General features: G+C 36.1%; 3 protein-coding genes and 1 long non-coding RNA gene across 4 annotated transcripts; 3 read left to right on the plus strand and 1 right to left on the minus strand.

Moving 5' to 3' along the window:
* Nucleotides 1-181: 181 nt before the first annotated feature.
* LOC149399765 (cell wall integrity/stress response component) lies at nt 182-3,060 on the minus strand. Its single transcript, XM_089611439.1, has 5 exons — nt 2,777-3,060; nt 2,562-2,689; nt 1,797-1,854; nt 1,562-1,639; nt 182-654 (listed from the first exon to the last, which is right to left on the minus strand). The coding sequence occupies exons 1-5, from the start codon at nt 2,973-2,975 to the stop codon at nt 461-463; spliced, it is 657 nt and encodes a 218-aa protein (XP_089467565.1). The 5' UTR covers nt 2,976-3,060; the 3' UTR covers nt 182-460.
* Nucleotides 3,061-3,742: 682 nt separating this feature from the next.
* LOC149399766 (uncharacterized) lies at nt 3,743-6,127 on the plus strand. The gene is made up of 2 exons (XR_016296448.1): nt 3,743-5,138; nt 5,434-6,127. It is a non-coding gene; the product is annotated as an uncharacterized LOC149399766 (long non-coding RNA).
* Nucleotides 6,128-7,018: 891 nt separating this feature from the next.
* On the plus strand, nt 7,019-8,740 carry LOC149399767 (F-box protein SKIP23-like). Its single transcript, XM_089612814.1, has 3 exons — nt 7,019-7,082; nt 7,204-7,976; nt 8,059-8,740. The coding sequence occupies exons 1-3, from the start codon at nt 7,079-7,081 to the stop codon at nt 8,434-8,436; spliced, it is 1,155 nt and encodes a 384-aa protein (XP_089468940.1). The 5' UTR covers nt 7,019-7,078; the 3' UTR covers nt 8,437-8,740.
* A 1,372-nt stretch (nt 8,741-10,112) lies between these two features.
* Nucleotides 10,113-11,857, plus strand: LOC149399768 (peroxidase 64-like). Its single transcript, XM_089613289.1, has 4 exons — nt 10,113-10,373; nt 10,435-10,623; nt 10,752-10,914; nt 11,257-11,857. Exons 1-4 carry the CDS (start codon nt 10,170-10,172, stop codon nt 11,652-11,654), a joined length of 954 nt encoding a protein of 317 aa, XP_089469415.1. The 5' UTR covers nt 10,113-10,169; the 3' UTR covers nt 11,655-11,857.
* Nucleotides 11,858-12,698: the final 841 nt, after the last annotated feature.

A 12,698-nucleotide genomic window follows, 5' to 3' on the forward strand; every position in this document is an offset into this window, starting at 1 on the left:
TAATCGCTGGATAAGATAAGGTCACGATTTCCTATTATAAAATCTTAGAAACGGAATGTCAACGTATGAACCCTGCTGATAGCGTCTTTCTGAACGAAAACAGCTAAAATAGTGTTCCACAAGGTTCTATGAGGCATGATTTCTTTCTACTTCCCCAAAATATCAAACTCGAAATCACATGTTGAAAAACACTCGAAGTTAGACATAAAAGTTATAATTTGGCTAGTCACATACTACTAAAACGAAGAAGAAACAAAAAACTCTGTTCTGGTGGTATAATTTGACGTTCTTAGGAATTTACAACAGCGTCATTATTAAAAAAAAAAAAAAAAAAACAAAAACCCCGGTAAAAGATATTGTTTTCAAGCTTCCTCGTGATCAAAGAAAAGAGCATCAACAATGAAGCTGAAAAAGAGATTTCTTTACTTCTTTTAAACTGGAGATGGGGAAAAAAATTGGATCAGAGAGGCAAAAGAATTACAGGGCAGGGAATAAATTCGGCGAGCAGGTTCGCATCGACATGCTTCGAATGAATGGCTTCCATGCTTATGATGACCAAATCCAGACTGAGATCGTCAGCGACTTCGCCGATAATAGCTGTCGGCTTGTTCCCTTCCCCGAGCCGCTCTAATAGCTTGTATTCCTTGAATCCACCTGCCATAAACGTCGCTCAAATGATCAACATATTCGAATCAAATCAAACATAACATCCAGTAGTGAAACTGGGTCATTCTCTTCGTTAAAAAAGATTGCTCTACGCAATGTTGCTTATAGCGTAATGTTCTGGGAATATATCCTGAATTCCCAATGATGAAGCTAAGAAGCACAAGCCACATTAAAGCTATAGTAACACCTGGAAAAGAGAGGAGAAAAGATCATGATGCCTAGACATTTAACTTTTCAGTTCAATGTAATATAATGTTACACTATGTTAACGTTTCAGTTCAATGTAACATATTGTTACACTATGTTCTAGGCATGCCTAAGGAAATGATGTAAATAGTGTATTTAAGTGGTTCGTAGACAAAATTACAGCGGATTAAAATTGCCTAGAAGATATAGAAACGGGGAATCTACCTTGTGGAGTTCAACATCAACATGACCAACCTTCAAGTTTAATCGATTGTCAGCCACATTAAAGCTATAGATTTACATGGGCAAAGTTCGGAGAAGAAATGCAAAAAGATCACGACGCTTAGGAGATATATTTTCAGTTCAATTTGAGGTATAGAAATTACACTGAGTTCTAAGGAAGTAATTGAAATAGTGTATATTATAAGGGCCGTAGACAAATTCGCTGCCGATTCAAAGGCTTATAAGATATATAGACCAGCCTTGAATTTTAGTTGATAAGTGGCCACATTAAGAAACATAAATTAATATAGCTGATCACAGATTTTCAATACCCATAAAGACAAGTGAGGACAAAGATCAGTATTTTGGTGTAAAAATACACTGTTCTAGGCATGTCTATGGAGCTAATGGAAATACTATATACAGAACTGGTCTGTAACAAAAACACAGCTGTTGTTGATAAAGGGCTCAAAAGACATAGACCAACCTTCAGAGAGATGCCACCTGATGCTCGACAGCTGGGTCTCGTGCTCTGGCAGTGACTCTTTCTGTTTTTCGTCAATTACTGCAAAGAACAGTAAGTTCTAGCAATGTTCCTTGAAAACCTTCCATTATAATGCTTCAAGAAAGAAAGTGTGTTGACTCTACAGCTCAGTTTCCTACAATTGATTCCGTAAGAAATAGATACAACTAATACTAAAACACGGAGTTACTTAACATACCCACGACTGTGATTTCAGCCCCGTACTTCTTGGCCAAAGACGCGGCAGTCGATATAGCCTGTGAAGAGCACAGACTAAAAGGGGTTAAAGTTGCAAAGTGAAACATGGAATTTGTTCACAAAGAACCACAGTTACTTAGAAATCAATAGATTTGGACTTTGCATCGCTTATTCAGAAACTTCACACTCCGATTCTTGATACAATATTGAGTTATTAGAAACTGATAAGCATATGCGATTTCGAATTCACTTTGACAATTTATTTGAGTGGCCACAAGAGGTTACAGACTAAGAACATACCATGGTAGAACAAACTAAAAAAAGGAATTTGGGCTAAAGGATGAGCTTCCCTATACTATGTTACGATTATTTCAATCTCCAAGTCAATCATCAAACTAAATAGAGTCAATCATATGCTAATTTCAAAGTTACCATTTAAATCATCTTTAGTGTACCAAACAAAGGAAAGACGGCCAAAAATCTAAGATCGATAAAGCCATTATAAGACTATAGTAAACAAATTTGAGGTAATTTTATGTGTATATTAATTGCAATTTTAAAAAAATGTGAACTTTTACCACATGTAATTGTAATGGATTGAACAAAACGTACCAGTTGTTTGAGAAAAAAAATTCAACTCTTATTTAAAAAAAGAAACTCAAAATGAGTTCTGAATAAACATTCCAATTGGCACAAACACACTAATGAAACTGGTATATTGAAAATAAGGAAATGGCAAAAAAGTTCAAAATAAGTACTGTCAAACCTGTCTTGTTCCCTCAGCGAGATAAGGATTTCCGTCAGTAATTGGCAAGAGCAAATTCTTGAAACCAGTAAACGCATCTGAGCCCGAAGATCCCGAACTCACTTCTACTTCTTCGGGCTGAGCTTTTGCTGTTAACAAAAATCGCTTACGCAATAAAGATATTGAAAATCGATTCGAGAAAATCGTTTACCGGAAATAAAATTCGCCATCTTTACCTTTATGCACATTCCGGTTGTAATTAGAAAGTAAAGAGGGTTGACGAAGAGCTCTGGACCTGATTGGACCAGAAGAGAAAGGCAAGGAAAACGGAAACTCGGAGCGAGCGAACGGAGAAGAAGATGGAGGGACGAATGAAGGTTTCGGATGCCTGAGAGTCTCGACGGGCGCGGAGACTGAGTAGTGTGCGAACGCCATTGGAGAACGAGTTGAGTGAGTCAGTGAGAAGATTGGGATTTGCTCGAGAAAAGCCTAGAGTGAGTACCAAAAAAAAAAAGAAACGTGAATTATTAAAAAGAAAAAAAGAAACTAACGTGGCATTGAACTAAAAAAAAAAAAAAAAACTGTGGCGGTGAACTAGTTGGAGAAATGTATTTCGGTCATAATTTTATCAAATCTCTCCTTGTGAGTTGTATTTTTCACGTCACTACCTTCAATTCTAATTACATAACATGCAAGCTAAATTATGGTTACTAGTACATAAGATTGTAGTGTAATTTTGTTGAATTTTGCAGAAACCTGCACATTTTCATATGCACTTGTTTTTTTTTTTTTTTTTTTTTGAAATTCCACACCCCTGCTTTGGATTCCTTTTATGTAATCTAAACCTCAGATTGTAGTTTGAACCCAAAATTAAAGTAGTTCAAAATATTAAACCATCATATTGTTCTACTTTCTTATTACCCGCAATTTTTTTTTTCGTTGTGACAATCATGCTTGAAAATGGGGTGTGAATTTCGGGCGAAATGTAGTAGGAGGACAAAACTAGACGACTCATATGGCCTTTGAAAATATAAAATCCTAATCATAGTTATCAGTATTTAGTTGTTATTTTATTTTTTATTGTTTGTTTTACTGGAAAGCCATATTCTTAGCGATGGCGGAAAAAAGTACTAAAAACAAAATTAAATACAAATAAATGTATTAAAAAAATAACGAAGAAATTAAATCAGTTAGAAGGATTGCTACGAATTAACCCAATTCGATGGCGGATGCGCTCAGGGCAGATTGGTGATACGCCGCCGCAGCCAACCCCTTCCAAGCGGTCCCACCCAGAGTATCCACTGTTATTATAAATAAATTAAGTGTAACATGTTTAATTATATGTAGGTTTATATTTTTTTAAATAAAAATTATAAATTTGTTACCTGATCGGCCCAAACTTTTTCATCATTGAGAATGACCGAGGCTCCAAAGCTCCTGGTAGGGTTGATTCCGGTGCCAGTGATAGGTGTTGTGGCGAAGTGAACCATGAACACGGCGAACCCGATGGGCAGCGGAACCATGAACTGGCAGAAGATACAGAGAAGAAGAATGAGAAGAAAACTATGGACACTTTGAATAATGAAGCAGCACCTGCAATATCGTAAATTTTACAATGCTATAACGTTTAGGCTCTGAGGTTATTGCGTCCTTTGGAAATTAGTAGCAGGTACAGAAAACGGACTTTCTAAAGATAACTAATAGAGGATAATTAATTATGATGATTTTGATTATCCTCTATTAGGTATCAAATTCACTTATCACTTAGTTGGAAATTGATAAATCTATCAAACTAAATATTTTTTTTTATTTTTTTTATTTTCTTTCTTTAAGTCTTTTACAAGCTAGTAAAAAAGAATCAATTTAATAATAAAAAAAGTTCCTACTAAAAAAAAAAAAAAAAAAAAAAAAAGTTAACCGATCAAAGTCAATCATACCTAAACCTTTTACAGTAGTTATATTTTTATAGTTAAATGTCATTTCCGTTTACTCAAACGGTTTAGTTATGTAATAAATCTCATTTATTATTTTTGTTTAAACGTGACCAAACAATTTGATCTTGTTATTCCCTCAAAAAAAAAATGATCTTGTTAGGCCCCGTCTTCACTTATATGGTTATTTTTGGTTTTCCGGTTCATGTTCGGATAGAATCCAATTTGATCGACCTGCTTTCAAATTTGAGTAGTTAGAGCATCTTTAATGGTAAGCAAATACCATATTTGCTTAACTTGCCACATAAGCAATTTAAGTTACAACTAATTTAAGCAAATACCATATCGTGCGAGATCTTGCATTTGCGAAGGCTGCGAGAGAGGTACGGGTATATCTCGCGAATTTGGTCAAATCTCGCGAAATCTCGCGCCTTATCTCGCGTGTGTGATACCCTCGAATCTCGTCCGGGTTAAGTTAGTTTTTGCTAACTTTTCCCTCATTTCCGCATGTTTTCCGCAGAAGAAGAGAAAGAGGAGCCCCGTTTCTCGCGTAGCTGAACACCAAATCTGGGTAAATCTCACCGGATCTCGCCGTGTACCCTCGGATCTCGCGCGCTGGAGGTGTAAAACTGCTCAAATCTCGTTGTGTACCCCCGGATCTCGCGAGGTAAGGTTCAAAACTAAAACTTAATTTTTTTTGTTGAATTTTGAATGAATTTTTGAATGGATTGTTGATATGAATTTATTATAATCCGAATTTAGGTAGTAATTTTGAAGAATTTGATGATGTTGTTAATGTTGATTGTGATGAGTTTTATTTTACTCCGAATTTAGTTGGTAATTTTAATTATATGTTGTTAATCTTGAAGTCGTTTTGATTTTGAAATGGTTTTTTTAATCCGAATTTAGGTAGTACTTTATTTAATTAGATGTTGTTAATGTTGATGTTGTTGTGAATATAGCATACCACAAACGGACGATGAATACAACATGAATCCAGCCTTTTTTGAGTCAGGATATGGAGGCAATACGTACGGAGGTTTGGCTGATGCAATGTCATTCTCTTCTACTAGCAAAGATATTGATCAATTGTCACAGTTTTTCGGTGGGTTCTCGATTACACCGGAGGACTCAGAATCCTCGCATCCAGTTGATCCGCATAGCAGGTCTTACACTTATCCTGAGTATCCGATGATAGTCTCCTTGCCCGTGCCTGTTCTCGTCATCCCCGTCTCTCCCCAATTTTAAGGGATTTTTACCAGCCACATGAGCCCCAACATCGTATTCATTACCGACCAGGTTTCCCAAAATACTCCATTTATGTTGCATTAGATCAGTATAATTACGATCGTCACGTGGAGACTTATATGATTACATATGCTCACATGATGACTTGGTACGAGTATTACCTGATGCAAGACCAATAATCTCATACATTTCAGAGCACTCGACACTCTACCTACGAGTAGCGACAATTACTGTGAACTCTACTTTTTACTATGCTTTGGTTTGTAGTACACTTATTATATTTTGTGTTGTTTTATGTGAGAACTTTCTATTATGTGTATAAATATTTGTTTTTTTTTTATTTAGTGTGACTTTGCTTGAGAACTCTATATTACATGTGTATTGATTTGTACTCTACTTAGAATCTCATGTCTGGAATTTTGAAAACTTTATTTTAAAATTTATATAGATTGTGTATCATAAACTTATACAAAATCATAATTAAAAGTTGTTCAAATACTCCGCGGAATACCCTTTTTTTGACGGTATATCTCACGGAATGCGGTATACCACACGGTACGAGATACCCTGAACGTTCATCAAATACCACGAGATACCACGGTACGATACGAGATACTCAAAAATAAAAGTGCGATATGACCGCGAGATGCGAGATTTTAATCCTTGAGCTAAATCACTCTCCTAGCTTAATTTTATCCCACAGGTCAATAATTAATATTTTATTAATATTTTTTATTCAATTCCCACTTATTAAATAAAAAATTGACCCATTTAATTTGCTAAACTAGGAGCTTAGTTAAGCAAGGTAGCTTAGTTAAGCTAATAGGTAAAATGCAAAATAATGGTAAACAACTAACTTACAACTTTTGCTAATTGCTAGAAAGTTCTCACAATTGTTAAGCTACAAACCATTAAAGATGCTCTTATCCAGTTTCTTTTCATGTAATTTTTTTTTTATTATTTTGTTTAAATTTTTTGAATGTAATTATACTGTTAACCGTTTGATATCAAACATACTTATTCGTTCATATTTACTTTTTTTATTTATATATTTTATGGTTTTTTTTTCTTCTCTAAAACGTAGATGAAATGCTCAATTCTTAAATAACTAGTGGTAAATTTTCGTAATATTTGACCTCTACTTATTTTATAATTAGCTAGTTAATTAATTTCATATTTCCTTTAATCAATACGAACCGAAAGTAAAGCAGAGACCTTGCGGCAGTTGACTCCTGGGCTTCGTCAAAGCCCAATCCATCCGATATAAAAGCAAGCTAACAGAATAACGAAACCTAAATAGATCTCAAGCCAGCCTATCGAAAACTCTTCTGACGGACGATCATTCATCCGCTACACACAATGGGTAATAACGCCTCACACAGTTTTTTTTTTTCTTTTTCTTTCCTGTTTGTTTGGGTGATCTAATATACTGAAAATATGTTATCAAGTAAAATAAATAAATAAAGCATGTTCTTTTTTGATAGATTGGGAACGATTACCCCATAATCTTCTTGACTCTATTTTAAAGAAACTAGAGTCGCTGGGCGATTATATACGATTCGGAGCTGTGTGTGTCACGTGGCGCTCGGCGTGGGAGTTCAACAACGTGAAACGAAACGGCATGTCGCGTCACCATCAGCCTCCGATGCTTCTGATTCCGGCGAGCACCGACAAACACGCGCGGCGTCTCTACGACGTCGCATCCAACGAATTCATCGGCCGTGAGATTCACGCACCTTACATGAAGCGATGCAGAGGCTCTTCTCATGGATGGTTATTAATCCTGCGTCGCTTAGGGCCAGTGACGCTGTACCGGCCTTTTTCCACGACTGACAAAAATCATAAGATTCGCCTTCCGAAACTTCCCGGGATTTTATTCATCCGCAAAACTCTGATCACCGCCGACCCGGTGGCGAATCCGAACGAGTGCGTTATTATGCTGATCCATCCCTTCGGGTTGACCTTTCTCCGACTCGGCAAAGACTCGTCGTGGACCAGGCTAACTAGTCCGGAATTGAGAGATATCTCAGACGTGGTGATCCTCGGAGGTAACAGAGTGTACGCGATTAAGAATGCTTTACGGAAATCGACAGAGAATAACGGCTCGATGATATCGTTTGAGATCTCCGATTCGATCACCGCCGTGGATGTGGTTGTAGTTGCGCCGGCGATCCCTTTGTGTCCCTCCATGAAGGAACTCGTGCCCTCATGCAATAGGTATCTCGTGAGGTCACCGTGCTCTGACGATCTGTTGCAGGTCCTTTTTTTTTTCCCTACAGTTTCAATTTAATTAATTTAGTGCAAGCTGGTGGACTATTTTCTTAATAATTATATTACAGGTCGAGAGGTACATTGTTTCTCGCTCTTTCATCGGAACGCGAAGCTGCAGCACGAAGTTGTTTAGGGTTTTTAGGTTTGCCGGTAAAGATAAAGAGTGGGTCAGGGTGACGAGGCTCGAAGATACATGTCTATTCGTTGGCGGTAGTTCTTCTATCTCGATCAGGTGTTCTATGTTTTTCGGGTACAAATCCAATTGCGTGTATTTCACGCCTCAGTATGTCAATGACGTTTCTTGTTTTTTTGGGCGCGGACATGACTATTCGGATTTGGGGATTTATGATCTTGGAACAAATGAAGTTGAGCTTCACCACTCTTTAAACTCCCTCGATTTGGCAACTAAACCTAGGCCTCCTATTTGGGTTGTACCAACGATTTAGAATTGGGAGTTGGACACATCTATTAATCATCTCAATTATTTTGACACAAAAATAACCAAACTATAATTTAGTACACTTCTATGAACAATGCCTAAGATGCAATGTTCATTTTACCATTTTGAATTTACTTTCGTTCTCTTCCATTTTTTTTCTTTTCTTTTCTCTCCGTTCTCTTTTTCTTTCTTTTTTGTACCCTTTTAATATGTTTGCTGTTATCATATTAAACTGGATCAATAAAATTGTGTGAGAGAGAGAGAGAAGTTATCACAAGAACTATATGTGAAATTGTGACCGTGTTCCATCATAGTTGAGAGGGCAAAAATATCAATAATTCGTATATAACTATATATACATGTCAAACACAATATATATATATATATATATATATATATATATATACTCGATCCATTTAAAATCAAAATCAATTCACAAATGAATCAATAAAACAAACAGACAAAAAATACATAAGCCGCGGACATGGCGGAAACGAGCATGCAATGCACAATCTTTGCATCAAACATACAAGACAAGAACGATTTCCAGATATCACCAAATACCATACATCAAAAACTTTTTTTCCTTCATAATTTCCCAATTTCACGACATTTCGAAGAAAAATCGTGGAAAAACAATACACAATCCAAACTAAGCGTAAAACCTCTCTTCATTAGAATTTACAATGTTGTTTCTCATAGCAAATTTATAATTTACTATACACTTAGTGGTAAATTTAATATGCATATTCTAGACCAAGTGGAACAGTGAGGCAAATTCAAAAAATTCAGAGAATAGACAAAGACCCACTCTACATAGGATAGGACACACACGATAAAAGAAAAAAAAAATAGAAATACATCGAGGATATTTATATCTGCAGTTCTCTTTGATCTTGGGACTGGGAGGACTAAAGAAAAATGTCGAAAGATGAACGACGCTCCAAAATAATATACAAAATCATATACAGAACTAACTAAATCTAGTTCATAATCACACAAAACGTTCTCTAAAACAACCACACAACGCTTCTTTGACAATACATATCTATATACAACTACAAGACATACATGTCCACAATTTTTGTAATTGTATACATACATGTCTACAATTACAAAAATGCAGTTTTTTTTTTTTTTTTTTCATTTAGGGTCAAGTTGTTAAACGAGTAAAATACACTACAGAAAAGGGTAAAATTTTCCGTAAAGAATGGTTAGGATATCAATATGGAATTCCATGCAAATTGTCACTGATGGAGGGAGTAAAAATGTAATCAATCATTAAATTATTTCGTTGTTTTTTTCTTTGATTTTACGAGCATCATGAATCATGATGTTTTGAACGCGATGATCAAGTTAATAATCATTGCCTTTGATATCAAGAGAAAGCTTAAAGAGAACTATTCAATCTTTTTTGTTTTGTTTATTGTGTTTTATTCAATTCCAGTAAGATTTTTGTAATGATGAAGGTACAATCGTGATTTGAGGAAGATTGTCTCATCTCACCAAGTCATAAATATTTTTGCTTCAATTTTACTTCTTCATGATATTCGCAACCAATGCTGATATATAGTACAAAGTAACTACTTGAGAACTTTGGGGCCACATTTACTGTCTCAATAACTACCTGATTTCCCTTTATTCTCTATAAAATCCAACAAAGTTCCGAGTTACTTCACTTCACACAAGCACAGTAAACGATTTTTTTTTTTTTTTTTTTGACAAGTGTAGTTCCAAAGGATGGCATTTGGAGTGGCATTCTCGATATTTGCTTTCGTGTTCTTGGAAATTGCTCGAACGAATGCATTAAGCTCGAATCACTACGTCAAGACATGTCCGAACGTCGATTCTATCGTCACAAATGCAGTGAAGAGCGCGGTGTCTTGGGACAAAACTCTCCCCGCCGCTCTCATTCGGATGCATTTCCACGATTGCTTCTTAAGGGTGCGCTATAACTCAATTCACATCCTTTATTTAGTTTAACTAACGCGATTCATCCTCTTAGGGTTGTGATGGCTCGGTATTGTTGGACTCGAAAGGGCACCAAAAGGCGGAGAAAGATGCGCAGCCAAATCAATCTCTCCATGGATATTTCGTCATTGACGATGCCAAGAAGGCGCTGGAAGCCGCGTGCCCCGGCGTTGTTTCGTGTGCCGATATTTTGGCCTTAGCGGCTAGGGACGCCGTTGTCTTGGTAAGAAAATATGAACTTTCTCGCTAACAAAAAATTATCTTCAAAATACTTATCTACCGTGGATGGCCTAATTTTTAATTTTTGTCTTAATAGTATTTTTTAAGGATTTATTTCATCGTCTATGTTAGGCTGGAGGTCCTTATTGGTATGTCCCGAAAGGAAGAAAAGACGGCAGAGTTTCGAGGGCTAGTGACGTGGCAAAGTTGCCGTCTCCAACGTTTGGCATAGCTCAACTACAAAAGAGCTTCGCTCAACGAGGTCTCTCTTTGGATGACCTTGTCGCTCTTTCAGGTATCAATTGAAATATATTTTGAACCGTCAATAAAAAGATTTCCGAAATCGGAATGTTGCCATATCAAAAAATTTAATTTTTTTTTTTCGGTTTTAACTCAATCATCACCCTTCAAATGAAAACAATAAACTTTGATGAAAAACATTTTACCGCAAAAGGGGAAACCCCGAATAAGATTAAAAGAACTTAATTTTGCAAATTAAATATCAAATGTCTAAGTATTACTAAACAAAAAATTGTGGCTATCTCTAGTTCGATTACAAAATGATAACAAAATAAGTCTTGAGCAAACAACAATTTAAATCCTTTTTTTTTTTTTTGGATTCATCGCGTTTGTGTAGGAGCGCATACTCTAGGGTTTGCCCATTGCTCGTCGTTCGAGAACCGAGTCCACAACTTCAACGCGACGCACGACACGGACCCGACATTGCACCCGACCCTCGCATCGAATCTCGCGGCCAAGTGTCCACCTCACAATGCCGCAAAAAACGCGGGTGCTCCGATGGATCCTTTTTCCCCGAAAATGTTCGATAACACGTACTACAAGTTGGTCCTGCAGAGCAAAACCCTCTTCTCTTCGGATCATGCTCTTCTCGGGTTCCATAAGACCAAAGGCTTGGTGTACAAGTTTGCCGGCTCAAAGAAGGCGTTCTCTAAGGCCTTTGTGAACTCCATCATCAAACTCAGTAGCATTACCGGAGGACAAGAAGTTAGAAAGAATTGTAGAGTGGTAAACTAATTAATCTATGGGGTATTTTAGAAGAAAAATTGCTGTTATAGTTTTTGGCTGGAACTAAAAACCTCGTATTAAATTATACTAGTAATGTAAAGCCATTTGTGGTTTATTTATGGAATGCTACTCTTCACTGATGTGTTTTTATGCAACCATTCTTAGTATTTCTTTTATATTTTTCTGTATAATTTACCAAATTATTAACCCACGAAAACACAGCTTTTACGGATAGCCGTCGACGTGAGATTTAGAAGACTGGCCTTATCATTTTTTACAATTTATTAGACTTTTTTTAATTTAGCACTTGTTTACTTAACAAGAGGTTGAAACTTTTATAACACACATTCACTTTGGCATGCAGTTTGTGGAGCAAAAAAGTCCCACATCATTTATGTATATGAGTTAATCTTAGATTTGAGCATTATAAATAAAGAAGGGAATTTAATAGGCCCGCGGAAATAGAAGGGAATTTAATAGGCCCGCGGAAATGAATAGCCCGAAAACAATTTTTAAACCTCGTCTTTCGCAAAAAAAATTCTGATATAATAATTAACTATTTGCAAGGTCCTCGCTCGTAGATGATTCGACTGAATCAGACTTTGACTTATCATTCTTTTCATCTTCCTTCATAGAAACCCTAAACAAATTCGAACACACAAATTAAAGAACTCCTTTTAAATACAAAGAAATATTTTAAAACAATAATTTAGTGGTATATTTATTATTTCTGGTTCTTCTTCCTATTATTCTCTTTTTTTTTCTAACTCGCAGTATCAGACTTTGGCTGCTCCTTCTTCTTCCCCGTAGAAGGATTCTTCCCTCCATTAATATATTCGGCGAGTTTTGTGAAAATCCTCTTCAGTGGTCTTGGGACTACATAAAAGATATTATTCATTAACTTGAAAAAAAATTAAACTCACAGAAACTTATTATCCTTGAAAATGTTACCGGGTGTCAGGTTCAACAAATTTTTCGGCAATATCTGTTCAAAACCATAAAACATAATTATTGTTATTTCAATTGCTACTGATATATTAAATCAAACAGGCT

This window comes from Urtica dioica, chromosome 4 (genome assembly GCF_054948205.1).
Source record: "Urtica dioica subsp. dioica isolate 48M chromosome 4, U.dioica_male_clone48M_v1_H2, whole genome shotgun sequence".
In the NCBI taxonomy this organism is placed as follows: domain Eukaryota; kingdom Viridiplantae; phylum Streptophyta; class Magnoliopsida; order Rosales; family Urticaceae; genus Urtica; species Urtica dioica.

What these genes read in the sequence shown, in the direction of transcription:
- LOC149399767 (XM_089612814.1), top strand. An exon ending in GCTCTGACGATCTGTTGCAG is followed by an intron (nt 7,977 to 8,058) that starts GTCCTTTTTTTT and finishes ATTATATTACAG; the next exon opens with GTCGAGAGGTACATTGTTTC.
- LOC149399768 (XM_089613289.1), top strand. Translation starts at nt 10,170, where the DNA reads ATGGCATTTGGAGTGGCATTCTCGATATTTGCTTTCGTGTTCTTGGAA. An exon ending in CTAGGGACGCCGTTGTCTTG is followed by an intron (nt 10,624 to 10,751) that starts GTAAGAAAATAT and finishes CGTCTATGTTAG; the next exon opens with GCTGGAGGTCCTTATTGGTA. An exon ending in TGACCTTGTCGCTCTTTCAG is followed by an intron (nt 10,915 to 11,256) that starts GTATCAATTGAA and finishes GCGTTTGTGTAG; the next exon opens with GAGCGCATACTCTAGGGTTT.
- LOC149399765 (XM_089611439.1), bottom strand. Translation starts at nt 2,975, where the DNA reads ATGGCGTTCGCACACTACTCAGTCTCCGCGCCCGTCGAGACTCTCAGG. An exon ending in TCGCTGAGGGAACAAGACAG is followed by an intron (nt 1,855 to 2,561) that starts GTTTGACAGTAC and finishes TGCTCTTCACAG; the next exon opens with GCTATATCGACTGCCGCGTC. An exon ending in GGCTGAAATCACAGTCGTGG is followed by an intron (nt 1,640 to 1,796) that starts GTATGTTAAGTA and finishes TGTTCTTTGCAG; the next exon opens with TAATTGACGAAAAACAGAAA.